General features: G+C 45.5%; 2 protein-coding genes and 1 pseudogene across 2 annotated transcripts; 2 read left to right on the plus strand and 1 right to left on the minus strand.

The window, feature by feature from the left end:
- Positions 1–221: 221 nt before the first annotated feature.
- LOC120701522 (zinc finger BED domain-containing protein RICESLEEPER 2-like) lies at positions 222–1,504 on the minus strand. Its single transcript, XM_039985534.1, has 2 exons — positions 485–1,504; positions 222–404 (listed from the first exon to the last, which is right to left on the minus strand). Exons 1-2 carry the CDS (start codon positions 1,386–1,388, stop codon positions 349–351), a joined length of 960 nt encoding a protein of 319 aa, XP_039841468.1. The 5' UTR covers positions 1,389–1,504; the 3' UTR covers positions 222–348.
- Positions 1,505–5,011: 3,507 nt separating this feature from the next.
- On the plus strand, positions 5,012–6,369 carry LOC120701018 (annotated as a pseudogene).
- Positions 6,370–7,721: 1,352 nt separating this feature from the next.
- On the plus strand, positions 7,722–10,935 carry LOC120699500 (40S ribosomal protein S6-like). Its single transcript, XM_039983504.1, has 7 exons — positions 7,722–7,833; positions 7,947–8,011; positions 8,868–8,925; positions 9,013–9,121; positions 9,219–9,491; positions 9,733–10,230; positions 10,879–10,935. The coding sequence occupies exons 1-6, from the start codon at positions 7,828–7,830 to the stop codon at positions 9,975–9,977; spliced, it is 756 nt and encodes a 251-aa protein (XP_039839438.1). The 5' UTR covers positions 7,722–7,827; the 3' UTR covers positions 9,978–10,230; positions 10,879–10,935.
- The last annotated feature ends 7,062 nt before the right edge of the window (positions 10,936–17,997 follow it).

The raw sequence follows: 17,997 nt of genomic DNA on the forward strand, positions 1-17,997 counted from the left end.
AAGTCCGATCCTGCTCAAACCTTCCTGTTGGAAATGAACGCTCCAATCATAACTCAAGTGAGATCCTTGGATCCGGTCCTTTCTTAGCCCGTGGGCTGTCTGCATGCTGTACGCCTGTACACCATGACCAAGTTAGCTTCAATCCGTGGGCTGACAATCTGACACTTGAACAAGCTAGATTCAATCGCACAAACAAGCAAGCATCTACTGGACACTATCACTAGCTAATAATGATGCCTAATCTAGATGGTAATAGTAATAGATTACATCCACTTCGGTTACATTAATATCTGAAAAATAGAAAATGAAGGAGCGGCTGCTGCTCGTTGAAGATACCTCAGTCAAGACCTACTCATCATCCGAATCTTCTGAATCAAACATCCTCTTTCCAGTCATTGGTTCACCTGATTGCAAAAGGTAAATATTAGACATCCACAGAATAGGAGTAAATAAGCAAAATCTAACTTTTTATATGAGAATGTACCTTCTTCTTCATCATTGAACCCAATTAGCCAATCTTTAGCACAAACTAAGGCTTCAAGAGTTTCTGGAGAGAGTGATGTCCTATTTTTTCCAAGAATCCTTCCTGCAGCACTAAAAGCTGATTCTGAGGAGACTGTACTCACGGGAATAGCAAGAAAATCTCTAGCCATCAGGGACAAAGTTGGATAGGCATCTGCATTCTTCTTCCACCAGGCTAGAACATTGATACTATCATCCGCTCTTTTGGGCACTCTAGGATCCTCCAAGTAAGCATCTAACTCCGATCTTTCTGGGTGAGCACTTGAGTTTTGAGATGCAAATTGCTCAAATGCAAACTCTACTCGTCTTTTACCACAAAGCTGCCCTGATCCTGATGGTGAACAAATGAAGGTATCCTCACTTGTATCTTGCTCATCAGGTGGAATGAAGACATGCAAGCTTTGACACCTCACAATTTTCTCATATTCTAAGTAATACCTCCTCATGTATTGTTTCAGCTCTCTCATCTTCACCTCAACATTTTCTCCTATAGTGTAGAAGTAGAACTTGATTAAGTCCAGTTTTTGAGATGGATCTAGCACAGCCGCTATGAGAAGAACCATATTGGGTTGAGCCCAATACTTTTGAAACTTGGTATACATAGCATTGGCTATTGCGTTGAGAAGCTCATTAGAGTTCCATGCTTCATCAAGCAACACAAGTCTAATAGCCAACACCATCTTCAAGAAGAAGTGTGCCGTGGGATGTCTGTCCGCAGAGAAAGCTTTAGTTGCCTCATTGAACTCTTGGAGAAACCCATGGAGCGCTTCAGCTTTTGCCCAGTCTTCGTCTAGTGGAGAATCCATGAAATTTTCTCGTGCGAATCTATTGAGAGCAGTCTTATACTTTAGGGCTTCATGTAGCATGTCAAATGTTGAATTCCAACGATGTGCAACATCTAGGACTAGACCTGACTTTGCTTTGAGGCCCAATGTTTGAACAATTGCATTGAAACTCTGCAAGCGAGAGGGTGTAGATATGACAACTTTAATAATATCCCGCACCCTGCCAACTGCATTTGGGATCGCCGGGGGCCGCCGAGCGCGCTGCGGCCGAGCGGGTTACGGTGCTGCTGATGGCCCCGCCCCTCGCTAGGCCATGCCGGCCGTCCTACTTAGGGCTGGAAACGAGCCGAGCCGAGCCCGGCTCGGCTCGGCAGTTTGGCGAGCTCGCCGAGGAGGCTCGGCTCGGCTCGAAGCCGGCTTGCGATCCTGGCACAAAATATATAGTGCATATATATATATATATATATATATATATATATATATATATATATATATATATATATATATAACGTATACATATGTTGAAAGTAATCAATAAACAATAATCATGTTAAGCATAGATATAGATTAATATTGATATTGTCACACCACAAGTTAGTGTTAGAGTGTTTCAAAATAACTTATGGGTCATTATGAGCCTCAGTGGACTGAGCTCGCGAGCCGGCTCGCAAGCCGGAGCGAGCCGGCTCGGCTCGGCTCGTCATTTTCGCGAGCCTGAGAAGTAGGCTCGGCTCGGCTCATTGGAGGCTCGCGAGCCGCTCCGAGCCGAGCCGAGCTGAAGCGAGCTCGAGCTGGCTCGCGAGCCTCAAGCTATTTTTCCAGCCCTAGTCCTACTCTCATGCTCCGAGTACGCAATAGCATACACTCCACCGGTTTGCTCAAATGCCTATGGGAGATGGAAATCAGTTTGGCCTAGGAGTAGCATGCTGTAGGATCCAAGGATCAAGGTTAGACATCTCTTTGGAATATCATTGGCTGATCCAGTAGGTGCATACTGATCTATCCATGCTAATTCAAAGTGTAGTGAATGGTGATTAGCACATGTGTAATACTCCTATATAGACTGAACATTCCAGTTGAGCAACAAAGCAGGATTAGTTGATTCAGTAATACTGATATGTTTTCATTATGTCATTAAAATCTTTTATATCGAATATGAGCATTTCACCATATGCTTCTGTCTTGCAGAATACATAATTGGATATTGTTTATCAGTATTGTCTCTTATTGCTTGACAGCAATCTTCAGACGGTACTGTGATACCCCCAACAAAATTGTATAGAAATAATTGATGTCATGGTTTAGAAGAAATATTCACCTCACTATTTCAGGAATTCTAGAATAACTATTTCATACACTAGAAGATTAACCGTCTTCAATCAATATTCAGTATTTGGTATTTCTATCGCCATGCAAAAGAAATGGTAACCATATGTTAAATATTAGATTCTAGGAGAATAATTGCAGGAGTACATATATTGTACCATGTCTTTTAATCAACAAAATTTGCGATGTTCAAAAAGAAAAAGCATATTACTTTTGCAAAGAAGACAGAACTGCTCCTAAGATGCTAACTTCCACCAATAGGTTGTTCATTTGAATCGTGACAAGAAAATATAAAATGCAAAACAAAAATTCTTGCAGTGATGAAACTGTAAATGGGCTACATGTATACTATGTAGCGGTGTAGCCAACTAGCCATTTATAATCTGTAGAAGTTTGGGAATTGAGAAGATCGCTAAGTGTGTGGATTTCAGCTGGGCTACTTATATATTAATAACTCGAACACGCTCAGCTCAACACCGACAAACTCAAAAACAATATAATTTTAAGATTATAGGTTAGTTTATGCATGATAGGCCATGTTTGGTTTCGCGTCCGTGTCGAGATTGAGCAAAACAATGCAATCAAGAAAAATCCACCTAACGGTTGGCGGCGAACGCTCTGCAAAAGGAACGTAGCCAGACGATTTCGAAATGGCATCCTCCGAGCCATGTTGGCTCAAACGCGGCCAAGCATTCGCAGATATGGGAAACAAACAAGCCCTGCGTACACTTAAGATATATCCAACAAAATTTCTAAAATGCTCTACCTCTGCGAGAAGAAAAAAATATCCTAATTTAAACCAATCTAATTATTTAGTCATACCCCATACCTAAGGTGTATATTTGTCAATACTGCTCCCTTTAATCTTAATTGAACGACATTGCTAAATTTTCAAATACAACTTTGACCATTCATCTTCATCTAAAATTAGTGCAAATAAATATAAATATTAGTCATATTTAAAGCATCCCAATGATAAATAGTGTCTAAAAATACTTATATAAATTCTCTGCATAATGCCAGTAGTCAAAGATTTATCTAAAAAATCAACGATAATATACATTTGAAAATCGGGGGACAGAAACTCAGAGTTGGCATCAACAAAATGCATGGTTGCTAATTCAAATATAATTGCTCAAATAGAGGAAAAAGGAAAGAAAATATTATTGCATCTCCGTTTCTGCTTCCGTAATTCTAGCCTTTTGTGATCTCACTGAGACACTGATAATTTACACAGTTACACCTGAACTATATATCCCAACACAATGGCCATGCGCGGCAAAGCCGGGTGCAATTTCTAGTTCATATAATTGGTGTTGAGCCGGTGAGGAATGGTGATATCTATACTTGTATGTGGATTGATAATATCTTCTGCACAACTAAAATATTACTCGCTCCTTGTAGTGGGACTTACAACTGGTGAAATAGTACTGCAGATGTCAATGGAGCAACATAAATACTACTGTCAAAGCCAAAAAGGTTTCCACAATAGCTTCCTGACTTTTGTTGATCAAGAATTGATTCACTCCATTGATTTCCACTTTGCCCCCAGGACAACAATTCAGCAAAACTGATAGAACCATAATTAAGCAAGCAGTCTTCTCAAAGCCAACCATTTCCGCCTTCCTCAACTTTGGACCGAATTCATTTTTCCTCCATAAACCACAAAACCGGTTATTTAGACTCCTTGAACTTCCGAAACCGTTCGCGCGACCTCCTTTGAGCGGTTTCAGGGTGACGTGGCAGCGGTTTTATCTTTTTCTTTTATATTTATTTTGACTGAATCTTTGAAAAATTATATTAAATAAAAAAATCATAAAATAGAAAATCTAATTTTGTTGGACTCCACATGAGTAGATCTATGCAGTGAATATATTATATAGTATACTTTAGTATAAATTTTTTATGTAATTTTATATATATACTTTTCTATAATTAATTTATAGATACAGTTTCGGTTGTCTAATTATGGTGAAATTTTTATGGTGGGCTAATCATTATATGGTGGAGCTGTAGCAAATACTGTAGCTTGAGTACGGTAGTCGGTGGAGTACTATAGCTTCGGCACATTATTCCCAGAGATAGTCCCACACTGAAACGGTAGCTGAACCAGACCAGCTTAAAAGGCTGGGCCTGGGAAGCTAGTAACTCCGATTCGAACCTTTTACGCGAAGCGAGGACGAAAATGCAAGAGAGTTATTTAGCAGATGTAATTTACTCAATATGCAGAGTAGATCTTAGCTGTTATCCTGGACCGAGTCGTTACAACACCGTATTCATATGTGTGCACCGGAGTCAGGTTGAGCAGAGCCAGCATGTGTGTGCGTGCAGGCAGGTGTGATTGGTTGCTCGGTTCACTCAGGCCAGGCTGATTTCGGATGGTGATTGGTAGCATGTTCAATGGATTGGGTTCCGTGTGTGCTGAGTCACTGATTTCCCGCGCCCGCGTGCGCTTGCACCGTGCCAGCCAGGACCGCGCGGTACGCTGGCGTTCCTCTCGAGCGGTCGAGCCTGGCTCGGAGGCTACATTTGCACCGCGAAAGCCAGGCCCGGTACCCCATGCAGGTAACCAAACAAATCTAAACTGCGCCTCGCGAGCTTGGTCCGGGTGGATGCGAGCAACCAATCAGGTCCTACTAAATTTGAGTGAGTAAATGTCCATTTAGAAATTAACTTCTAAATTTTACTTATTCAAATATGAGCCTTCACTCCAGTAGGCTGACTAAATTGGGTTTCTATTTTTTTCAACTAACAACTAGGCCCCATTTGTCATTCCCTCGGCACCCCACCCACCTCTCCCACCTCCTCCGCGGTGTTTGAGGACCAGAAGCCCTAGGAGCCAGCATGCAAGGGAGGCGATGAGGAGGAGGCGTACGGCGTGGTGGACCGCATCGTCTCCAGCCGCACGGTCAAGAACCCGGTGTTCGCGGAGGACGGCTCGGCCACCACGTCCGTCGCCACGGACACGGAGTACCTCGTGGAGTGGAAGGACACGGAGTACCTCGTGGAGTGGAAGGACGGGCACGAGCCGTCCTGGATCCCCGCGGAGGCCATAGCCGCGGACGTCATGGCGGAGTACAAGAGGCCGTGGTGGACGGCGGCCAAGAAGGCGGACGCCGAGGAGCTTGCCGTGCTGCTCGTGGACGAGACGCTACAGTGGGACCCGGACGCGGAGGACGCACAGGGGCCCACCGCGATGCACTTCGCCGCAGGGCTGGGATCCGAGGATTACCTGTGCGCGCTCGCCGCGGCCGGGGGCGGACCTGGGCCACCAGAAGCGCGCTAGCGGCGGCCTCACGCCACTGCACATCGCGGTGGGGTACGGCCGCGCCGTGGCCGTGCGCACGCTGCTAGAGTTGGGCACCGACCCGGAGGCTCCCGACGGGCAGGGCCGGACGCCGCTGGAGCTGGTCCAACATGTCCTCAAGAAGACGCCCAAGAGCAACCCGGCGGCGTTCCAGCTCCAGCAGGGGCTGGAAGCGGCGCGGAAGGGGCTGGAAAGCCGTCTACGAAGGGGATGGACGGGCGCGGCGAAGGCAAGTGGCGCGAGCAAGACACGCGAGTACCTGGTGGAATGGTACGACAGCGAGGAGCGGGAGTGGGTGAAGGCGCCGTGGGTGGCGGAGGACCTGGTGAGCGACTTCGAGGCCGGGCTGGACTACGCCGTGGCGGAGGCGTGGTTGAGAAGAGGCAGGTCGCGGCGGAGGACGGGAAGAAGAAATTGGTGGGGCCATAGGTGGCAGACCAAATAGAGGGCCACCAAATTTTAGAGGGGGTAAGGGGAGAAATTTGGAAAACCTGTCAAAATGGCAGCTCATTTGCTCCCCCTGGTGGAGATTATTTTTTATGTGCACCGACTAAATATTTATATGATAGCCTATTTGCTCTCCCTATTAGAGTTGCTCTAAGATAGCGCTGGAAGCCCCGGAATTCACGAAACATGAATTTAGGCTCCAAATACTAGTAGCTAGTAGTAGTACTCCAGCAGTTAGGCCTACCAATCAGTGAATACACTAACCTGATTCGTTGATTAGGCAAGTACTCCTAAGGATTAACCTGATAGAAATAAATATTAGCACTCCTAAGGATTAACCTGATAGAAATAAATATTAGCACTCCTTGCCGGGGGCTCCTATATGTCTTCTGGTAGGTAGTTAAGCAAGTTATCTTTAGCCCAACAGCAGCCCACAAGACAGCCCACGGCCCATAATTCGTTTCGGCATCACCGTGTCCTGCAAAATTCTGTAGACAAGCAGCACCGTAGATAGATAAGTCAGATGTTCAGTGGATAGAGAGGCCATCCTACCCCTTCTTTTCTTTTCCCTCCCTTTCTATCCCGTTTCTCTTTTAGACGATTTTATTCAAATACTTCAATTAATTCATCAAGTGTGCAGTGTACATATGTGCCATTCAACAATTTCAAATGGTTAATCAACATTTTTCTGTAATCTAATTCAACATTCAGTATAAACTAATTCAACATTTTATACGAAAATGTTCAAACAATATACTAAATTGTTGAACTAGTTAATTCCAAATGTTGACTTTTAAAATTTAATAAAAATATATTCATATTGGATCTCATTGTGTTGGATTAATTCTTAAGAATATAGTGGTTTAAAAGGATTCGAAATTGAGTGTACCATTTATGAGAAAAATACATTTGAACTTCCGAATCCAAAAAAAACCTACACCTACATGTGTCCAGCTAACTCCCTCAACGTACCAACTCTCGAGCCTGCTGCCCGCTGGGCGCTGGATGGCTGGATGGTCCGCTCTTGCTCTGTTGCCTTAAATCCGATGGTAGAAAATATTTGCACGGATTTCAAACATTAGAAGATACGTAAACAATTTTCTTCCGGAAGATGGACATGATCCCTGCTCCTTGCCAGGGCCAAGGGATAAAACCGGGAAAAAAAAAGAGTCAATCCAGCCCAACGAAAGCCCATACTCATACTTTGCCACTGTCAAGGCCCATAATTCAGGCCGGATTGTCAAAGCGCGTGCAGGCCCACTGCTGGCGTAGCCCAAGGCGACCACGGACGGCCCAGCCCAGCCCGCGCCCACTCGCTGCCCACCCCCTGTATCTATAAAAATCACCCATCATCCCTGCGCGCTGCGCCTCTCGCCCAAAGCCCTAGCCCTCGCCCTCGCGCCGCCGCCGCCACCCGCCAGCGCGCGCCGCGACGTCACCATGAAGGTAAGACCCCCGCGCCTCCCGCTCTGCTCCGCTCAGCGCCGCCGGGATTCGTGGCTGGCTGCCTGCTTGTTTGATCTCTGATCCGTGCGGGTTTTTTTGTCTTCCCTTCGCAGTTCAACATCGCCTACCCGCCCACCGGGTGCCAGAAGAAGCTCGAGGTAGATGACGACCAGAAGCTGTGAGTGCCCCCCCCCCCCTGAATTCTCCCTGCTCCTTGTACTAGCGCCCACTTGCGTAGCCGCTGCGCGCGTTCGTTTCCGTTAGTTAGATCCGCGGGCGTGCCGGCCTTGGTTTGATCCGCCGTTCACTGTTGTTGGCTGTCTCTGATGGCGGCGCGGTGGCGGAAACCGTAGTGTTCTATTAACATTCGCCTAACTCCTTTGCTGTTCGGAACCCGTATGGTACCATGTTTATGCTTGTTGATTTTGCGTGCCGGTGTCTCCCCGCTTGGCCTGGCTATCTGGTGGTTAGCGTCAGGAGCGGTAGGTGTTTGAACTGCTGATTGTTAAAATCTAGCTGAACATTTGGAATACTATTGTTTCATTTTTGGGGCAGGTTATTCTTGTATGTTTTGGTATGCTGTAGCTTAAGTTTTAGGGTCTCTGCGACGTTGTGCAGTAAATTGGGATTGAATTGTTGAATTATGTCTTCATTATTTGTTTTCCTTGCATCCCTTCTGTAATGATTTGCAGGCTTTGTAACTCTGCAAGTCTTTTGTGTTTTATAGAAACGAAATGAGGTATTATGGAGGAGTTGAAAACTGCTGTTTAAAGCTGTCCATTGAATTTTATGGCAATGTTCCTTTAGGAATATGATTGTTTTGTCTCGAAGAAACAACTTAAACTACATTTCCAAAATCAATGTGATAGCTGACCAGTTGAATGTTACCCTTTTGTGTGGCCTGTAATTTTACAATAGTTTACCCTTTTGTGCTGTGAATTTCCCATGCTATTTTCTCGGACTGTTCGGTAGTTGTATACTGTATGTAAATCAGCTGCTTATTCATATAGCTAATGCCTTTGTATCAACTACAGGCGTCCCTTCTTTGACAAAAGAATATCCCAGGAGGTCCTTGGTGATGCTTTTGGCGAGGTAAAGGCTTGAATATCTATTTCTTGGTTGTTCCACTCACTAGTAGTGCCTGAATGTATCCATATGTGACATTTCTTAGTACTGCAGGAATTCAAGGGCTATGTCTTCAAGATCAATGGAGGCTGTGACAAGCAAGGTTTCCCAATGAAGCAAGGAGTGCTGACTTCTGGCCGAGTCCGCCTTCTGCTCCACAGGGGTACAACACTCCTGCTTTTGCTTCCAAGGACTGAGATATGTTTATTTTGCCCTGTGTACTGAGTTTCTTACCTGAGCATTTGGTATGGGTTATGTAGGCACTCCGTGCTTCCGTGGGTATGGTAGGCGTGATGGTGAGCGCAGGAGGAAGTCGGTCCGTGGTTGCATTGTCAGCCAAGACCTATCTGTTATCAACCTGGTGATTGTCAAGAAGGGGGAGAATGATCTTCCTGGGCTGACTGACACTGAGAAGCCCAGGATGAGGGGACCCAAGAGGGCATCCAAGATCAGGAAGCTCTTCAACCTTTCCAAGGATGATGATGTACGCAAGTATGTCAACACATACCGCAGGACATTCACTACCAAGAATGGTGAGTGATTTTTTGCATTGTCACTTTGGTCCCCTATACTTGTTTGGTCTACTTGCATCTGGATGTCTGTTGGTCTAATATCTGTACAATGTTCTATTGAATCAAGATGTATAATTTATTTTAGCCCTTGCACACCTGTGATATAGTTAATGTTGGGATGGACTGTCTATTCTGACTACAGTTTTGCCAGATGTTCTACCATTATAGCTTTCATGTTATCTGATGGTTACTTGTGCTGCAGGCAAAAAGGTTAGCAAGGCCCCCAAGATCCAGCGTCTCGTGACCCCTCAGGTGCTGCAGAGGAAGCGCGCCAAGATTGCGGAGAAGAAGAGGAGGATTGCCAAGAAGCAGGCTGATGCTGCAGAGTACCAGAAGCTGCTGGCCCAGAGACTCAAGGAGCAGAGGGAGCGCCGAAGTGAGAGCCTGGCCAAGAGGAGGTCCAAGCTCTCTGCCGCTGCCAAGGCCTCGGCTGCCACATCCGTCTAAGGAATGTCCAGATGCTTTGAGTTGTTTTTAGAAGCCTTCCTACCTACCTAAGAACAATGTTATAGCTGAAAACCCCATGCACTATGTTTGCTCTGTTCCAAACCTCTATTCTCTAGCTACATCAGTGCAATTTTGCGTGGACATGATGCTGGCTTGTCAAAAAAATTCTGAGTACCTGAGATTTATTACGTTGGTATTGTCTTTATCTTGGAACTTTATGCAAGTCGTCCTAATATTGTAAGTTAATTGGTATGTTGAGCCCATAGTCACCAGATTCGGGGTCGACCTCACGTTCCTCGACCCGGGAACGTCGTCCCAAATCGAGGGTCGGGGACGACGAGGGTTGTCGACCCAATTCTAGCTGGTTCACGTCTCGATTCACCACCGGAGCGCACACGGCCGGCCTCTCAGTAGAGCGCAGATGATGGACCATGCCGGCGGGTCTCGCTGGTGGAGTGCGGACTGCGGAGGCATGAGAGAGCCATGGACTACCAATTTTGTTCTCGGATGGTGCCAGATGCTGCAGTCAGCTACCATATTGGTGAAAGCGGTGCAGAGCAGAGGCAGAATGGGGAGGAAAGAGATGGCGGCGGCGGCTGCAGCAGCCAGCGACTCAAAAATAGGGTTACGTTAGATGAGTAATGGGCTATTTGGGCCAGCATGGGCAGCCCAAGTTTCTTTTCTCCTTTTTTGCTTTTATATCTTTGCCAGACCACACATCTCTAATTGTAGGACATATGAGATCTACGTGACTTGTGTCATCGATCCGGAGGGTCGACCCGGATTAATCGGGGTCATTCGTTCCAAACTACTCCCTTCGACCCGCATTTTTATACACATTCGACCCTCGATCCTCGACCCCGATCCACGACCCGATCGACCCGGGAACTATGTGACTATGGTTGAGCCTCTCTACTCACCAAAATATGTAACTAACATTTGCCAGTGGTTTTCTGCACACCATCCACAGTAGTTTTACAATTTGTTTTGTGCTCGAAATTATGCAAACATGGAAAGCTGGTGCCAAAATTTAGAATTCTATAACTTTCATATCTGTGTTGCAAAATCAGTCGATGAACGGAATGAGATGCTAATATTTTGGAGCTCTGCTTAACTCCAGTGTAGGTTAGCAAAATGTAAACTGTTCAATCCATGATCCATCTAGGCATTTAAGAACATGATGCGAATTTGAGGATAAGCAAGATTCATATGTTGCCAGTTTGCCACCGATCTTACGGTAACCTTTTTCTCTGACAGTATCTTCTTTTCTTTTCTTCAGCTTGTCTTTTGTGTTGTTGCATAAACAAAACAAGGCCAACAAACTAAAATCACATTTGCAGTTGAAATGAAAATGCTACAGAAATGAAAGAGGAACAGATCATCAGAGTACTGTGTTGATTGTGTCTTCTGGCAGTAACTTAGAAAAATCACACGTTATGCTGGGAAGGCTGGCCATATTACAGCACTATGCAATCATACCCACAGACGGAAGGTAACGAAGGTCGAACGGGGCCATTGCCCACTCACCAATCTGCTAAGCATGTAGTCTTAAACTCATCAATAGATTAGAGAGAAATTAAGGATTTGAATATAATGGTTCGACAAAAAGAGAAGGGGGCAATCAGAAGTTGAGGACAGAACAAACTCGTACAACAATTGATTAGTCTTTAATATATTGGTTACACAGTTCTAATGGCGTTGGCTTTCGCTTTTCTTTTCCAAAGCATAGGACTGCCACTCTCCATTCATAGGCTCGTAGCAAAGAATGCCAGATACTATGCCAATGCACATTTCCTTCTGTTTCTACTGTTGCACGACATCTTCTCTGATTTTCTTTGACCACGGAGTGAAAACATTTATATTTACATTTTCAAATGAATACGAATAAACTTGTATACTAAAACAAAATCAGATTATTTGACTTCCCAATATCAATATACTATTGTTGATTGTGGATATCCTACAACTTCAAAAAATGTATTATCGACAACAATTAAACATGAAGTATTGTCTTATCCATATCTGCTTGGTGGCCACTTCAACCTTTTTCGAGTATTATTTGTTCATGCAGCTAGTGGAATGCCGCTATTACAAATTCACAAATGCTTTACAATTCGTGCAACCAATAATTAAGTGGAAGGTTAACTAGAAACGAAGGTTAACTAGAAACAATCTGTCTACTAGACACTATGCACGCAACACCACGTGATGACCCCATCCATCCCTTGCCCTTGCCGCCCAAACGTAACCACCACATGCCCCTGCGAGACCTGACCACCACTGAAGCCACCCTCTCCTCCCCCATCCTCCTCCAGTTCACTCGGCACCAGCAGCAAAAAGCTCACGGAAACCGCCGGGAAAAGGACCGGTGCATCAGCTCCCCCACTACCTCAGGCTCCCCCCGGGCGTCGCCTCCTTCCCCTTGTCCCTGCACAAAAGCTTACACGCCTCGCTATTCTATTGCCACTCGCCGGAACGGGACAAGCTTAAGGCCTAGCCCGGGAGCAAAAGCTTACACTGCTCACCTAATCCCTGGATCAAGCACTAGTTTATGCGGCGGTGCCTGTAACTAGCCCTAGAAAAAAGTGGCCTCCAGGACATGGGCTCGGCTGGGGAGTGTCTTTGGAGGCTCTTTTTAAGGTTGCCCTCTCTGTGTGTGAGAGTGTTGTGATTAGGAAATCATGAGGAGGAGAGAAACTAGGCTTCCAAGAGAGATGTTGTGTGTTGTGTTGTGTCTCAAGGGGGGAGTAGGAGGAGGGGAGCAGGGTGTCTGGAATGGAGGCTGATCCAAGATCCCCGGGTGCGAAAACATTACGAAAGCCTTGTGGCGAGGGCCTTTCGGTTTCGCGGTGCTACCGGGGATCTCGGACCAGGCTTCATTCCTCACACAATGGTCCCGGTGGTGAAGGGAGAGACTTAACAGGTTGTGATAGAAGAAATCGCCCTTCCGGGTTGCATGAAGATGATGTGGTTGCATTATTTGCAATTTTGCAGACGATGATTTGTGCTTTTTGTGGAATGCTTCCCTTTTCTTAACCATGAGTTTCTATGCTCGCTGAACTACGTACTCTCTCTCCGGTCAGATGTACATGAAGTTTGATCAGACATCAAGGTTGAACCGCATGTTCTGTAATGTCATGTAAAACTGACCGAGAGTAGTATATTTTTAGCCTTTTTTTCAGCTTATTTTTGCAGTTTTAGAAAAATACGTCTCCGTTTTTGGATAACTTCTGATGCCTTGCAGCATTTCACACTGACTTGTCTCAAACTCCAGCACATTGTATTACTCACTCTGTAGCGAAAATGGCCTCTCATGCCATATTTCAATATATTGTTTTGGCGATTGATGACACACACAACACTTGGACTAATATGATTGTTAAGATGATCATTCTCAGGCTTTTAGGTTCAAGTGATGACAAAGAGAAGAGAGGCAAAGCTCTTCGGTCGGTAGCACCGGAAGAACCGACGCATGAGCATCGGTGCATCCGATGGTTGTCGGAAGAACCGACGCCATTGTATTTTGGTGCAGAGGGGAATCGAAGCCAAGTCAGCTTATAGGCACCGGATGAACCGATGGTTCAAAAAGGGGCATCGGTGCATTGGGCGTACTGTGTTCCAGAGACGATGCAAGTCGCACAAGAGCCAAGTCTTCAGCACCGGTTGAACCGGTGAAGCATCTGTGCATACCATCGGTGTAATGACGTCAGCTGTCAGGAGTTCAACGGCTACTTCGGGTTATGAGTGACCGGATGAACCGATGCTACCCCATCCAGAGGCATCGGTTCATCCGATGATACGCAGATTTTCTGCTGACCGTTGGAGCAACGGCTACAAGACTTGGTGGCCTATATATATACGCCTCACCCCGGCCATTTGGAGTTTGCTGGAGTTGCTAGACTTCCCACACATACTCAAGAACACCTCCAAGCCATACAAGAGCATCAAAATCATATCCTTAGCCCTTAGCACACTTTGAGAGTGTTGTGTAAAGGTTAGCTCTTAGTGAGTGTGATTGCAAGGCCTTGAGTCTTTGTGCTGTGGTTCTCTAGTGAACCAAAACAAGAGCTTGGTGCGCCGGCACCTTGGAGCTTTGAAACTCGCCGGCAACGTCATCGACCCTCCGACTTGGTGTGGAGCGGCGACGACACTTTGTGCGGGGGACGTGGAGACCCCCATCCTTTGTGGAGAAGCTCCTTAGTGGAACCCGGGGCCAAGGTGACCGTGATTGTGTTCACGGAAGAGATTTGGTGGCCGAGTAGCAATACTCTTAGTGAGTGCTACAACAACGTGGATGTAGGTGTGCCTTTGTGACTAACCGAACCACGGGATAAACACTCACGTCAAGAGTTTGCTATCTCCTATCCCGCTCATTAAGCTTCCGCATTTCATACTAGCATGTGCCTTTACTTTCATAGAATAGTTTCTTGATAGGAAATGCTATAGATTGCTAAACTCTTTTGGAATAGGGGTTTCACACTAGAACAACCTAGTTGCACATCTAGATAGCATATTTTAGTTTAAGTTTTGTGCAAACTAGTTGGAGCCATATGTCTAAGTTTTAATTAGTGCCTAATCCACCCCTCCCCTCTTAGGCTAGAGCACCCGATCACTTTCACACTCACCTTGGTTTTATTTTGGAACAATTCATTCATATTGTTTTTCATCTGTACTCTAATCTTTCTCTACTTCTTGCTGCAAAACCAAAACACAATGAGAACTACCAGGTTAAGAAAATTCAAGTGATCCCTTAATTGCACATTATTTTTTTCTGGGGCAGAATGTTTGGCAGGTCACCATGGTGCCCGTGTACTTTCTTTCAGAGTGCGGAAGTCCTTGAGAGATGTCTGTAGACTGACTGGGTTGACATGCATGGCTGAGGAATTCTGCACAGATCGTTATTAGATCTGGTCCACGACTGTTTTGAATAGCTGCCCCACAATGGAGATTTCGTGACTTGAATTGCTGTACTTCTTCTGGTTCTCGAAACTTGTTGACTTTAGTTACCTGCCCCACAATGGCCCAATATTGTCAATCCTAAAACTCGACTATATAGCAGGTGTAAATAAATGCAAGTCAAACACTCCTCCAGTTGGTCAGATGTCGACATTAACATGGCTTGTGTTTCCTTCCAATGTCTACAATTACAACTTCTCCTACACATTTCATATTCCAATTCCAATTCGATGCAATTCCCATTTAATTTGTACATCTGGTGAGGTATGATGAATACGGTAAAGAAAACACTACAGTTTTTTTCAGGAACAAAAATGCAAATCCGAATTCTGTACGTGTGGTGTGAGTGACCATAATAAATCTCATAGGAACATCTCAAAAAAGAAAGAAAAAAAACATTGGCACACCATTCAGACTTTCAGGTTATGAGAGTGACGCACACGCACCAATGGTTGCGTTATATTCTGATGTTCATTTCACTTTTTCTTTTTGTGCTGATAATAGATGGTCATTTAATTTCGAGCAAAATATCTAGCTGGCAAGAGATATTTGAGTTTTTCGAGGTAATTCATAGTAGAGCATCATAAGTTTCAAACTTTGAAACCATTGTCTTGATAAATATCCATAAAGTGTGCACCCATTCTAATTATGAGAATGGTGTCCTGGGCCCACATGCCAACTAAAACCACTAAAGATAGTGTACATCTCTCTGAAGTGTCAACCACAAAAACTTGAGATTAACGTCTATCTAAAGTAAAGCATCTGCCTCCTTCCTAATGTTCTAGCCTGATTGTTTGGCACCCGTTACGAGCTTCTGATGTCATCATATACGTACCTCAACGCTTCACAAAAGTCACACTACTATTTGTGTAAGTAGTTGTGGAAAAAAGAGGCAAAACTAGTTGTATCTAAAGACACTAAGTAAGACTACACAAGCTGATAATGGAACTGCATCCTCTGAGCAATACTTCAAACTGACAACGCTTGTTCAACTCGATCACTTTGATCCTATTTACTTTTGCAAGTATTTCATTTGGCAAAAACAAATACGATTCATTTCAAGCATATCGCAATTTTGCTGCCCATAAAACCGTGTGCAACTCATACGCTAATGTTTTTAATGGTGTTGGGCTGCACTCTGGTGCTCCTTCTCATTTCGTAATTCAAATCCAAGTAGTAAACTTTCTAAATTTGACTAGTGAAGTAGTGATATGTTTGGAACTAATATTATTAGCTGTATGAGAGCTAAATCCTCATATATATATATATATATATATATCACTATACTTTTGTCATTATTAAATGTAAAGAGTAAATTGCACTTTAGGTCCTCAAACTTGTTCCGAGATTTCGCTTGTGTCCCTGAACTCTCAAGTCGTGCATCTAGATCCCTAAACTCCGCTAAGTGTTTCATCTAAAGTCCCAAACACATCATGCAAGCGTCCGAAGCCGACGTGACATGCCACGTGTTGCCACAGTGTCAAATATTTGCAAAAATCCTCCTGCATATTTTTGTCTTCTCCTGTTTGCTCCTTTTCTCCCTCCCTCTCCAATCTCTCACTCTCCCTTCCATCTACTCTGCTTGCATTCCGTTGAGCACCTCCGCCCACACAGGCCGGCGGCGTCGTGCGTTGCCTGCGGCTGCAGCCCACGCAGGCCGCCGCCGCTATGCAGACTCCCGCCACGCCTTGCCCATGGCCGACGCGTCAGTCGTACATGCCGCTGCCACGTTGTGCGACTCAGTGGAGGCTGAGCCCAGCTTAGACTCCTAGTCCTTGCCAAGGCGCTCATCAGCCACCGTGTCGTGCCCCTCCCTCCGGCCCCTGGCGCTGGCACCGTCCGAGGCGAGCAAGTGGTGGCCATGGCCGTGGCGGCCCTGCAGCTGATGGCACATGGAAGTTGGCGAGGAAAAGGCCGACGAGGATGAGGGGAGTATAGGGAAGGTCATTGTGCTCTTGATTAGGGCTGATGGGGCCACATAACACGGTCGTCGGTGAGGGGCGAAACTCGTGTGGCTCCAATGGCGACTGGCAGTGGTGCACCCATTCCCGGCCATGGAGCAATCGGAATGAGTTGGGAAGGGGGTCAGGCGGTGGAGGAGCAAGTGAGAGGGTGCTTAATTGGTGGAGGAATCGAGTGGGAATAACTGATGGATTTGGCCTGCGAGCGGTTGACCTACGGTGGTACAAGAGGGAAGAGAAGAAAAGGGGAAGGGAGCAAAGAGCTCCGCAACGGAGCGTGGTAGAGCTCACGGGCAGCGGTGCGTCCATCGCGGAGGCCACGCACTGCGTCCTGCACCTCCTCCTCATCCTCCTTCCCTGCATGTAGGAGGCGAGGTCGAGGACCACCGCGCCGAGTTCCAGAGCCACAGCCAGAGGAGCACATCTGTGGCTGCCGCCGGTGCCAGAGAGAGAGGATCAAATGGGAGAAGATGGAACTCTGGACGTGTGCTTTTGTAAATATTGACCACCGTGGCAACACGTGACATGTCACGTCGGCTTCGGACGCTTGCGTGGCGCTTTTGGGACTTCAGATGAAACACTTAACAGAGTAGTTCAGGGACTTAAATGCACAATTTGAGAGTTCAGGGACCCAAGCGAAATCTCGGGATAAGTTTTGGACCTGGAGTGCAATTTACTCAAATCAAATGTAAATTCATGATACAAAAGATTACTACTATGCAACTTGAATGTTTCTTTCTTGCAAAATAAAATAGATGTATAGTCAAAGCGACGTCCCAGAGCTATTAAACAAATCAATAACGTTGTAAAAAAGAATTGAGAGATATGGTACCACACCAAGTACTTCGCCATTTTACTCAACAATAAATCCAGTAGCAGATTGTACATACTACACACCTAATGAGCTTGCACTTGCATTGCTCTTTCAGAACCCAGAAGTAGAATAGTTTGCATTTAATTATAGGTTCCTTACAATCCAACGTATCCCTTTTTCACATGATACAAGAATGGATACAAATTTTAATGCCTTCTTCATGGTGAACCCTTTCGTGGAAAATGTCATAGTTAAAACTTAGGCAAACATCGCAGTTGTGCCTGTGACT

The sequence above is a fragment of the Panicum virgatum genome, chromosome 3K (genome assembly GCF_016808335.1).
Source record: "Panicum virgatum strain AP13 chromosome 3K, P.virgatum_v5, whole genome shotgun sequence".
In the NCBI taxonomy this organism is placed as follows: Eukaryota; Viridiplantae; Streptophyta; class Magnoliopsida; order Poales; family Poaceae; genus Panicum; species Panicum virgatum.

Excerpts from the sequence above, each read along its gene's own strand:
- LOC120701522 (XM_039985534.1), bottom strand. The coding sequence starts at position 1,388 with ATGCTACATGAAGCCCTAAAGTATAAGACTGCTCTCAATAGATTCGCA. Across the intron at positions 405-484 it reads GTTCAATGATGAAGAAGAAG|GTGAACCAATGACTGGAAAG; the intron begins GTACATTCTCAT and ends TTTTGCAATCAG.
- LOC120699500 (XM_039983504.1), top strand. Across the intron at positions 8,926-9,012 it reads TTGGTGATGCTTTTGGCGAG|GAATTCAAGGGCTATGTCTT; the intron begins GTAAAGGCTTGA and ends TTAGTACTGCAG. Across the intron at positions 9,492-9,732 it reads GACATTCACTACCAAGAATG|GCAAAAAGGTTAGCAAGGCC; the intron begins GTGAGTGATTTT and ends CTTGTGCTGCAG.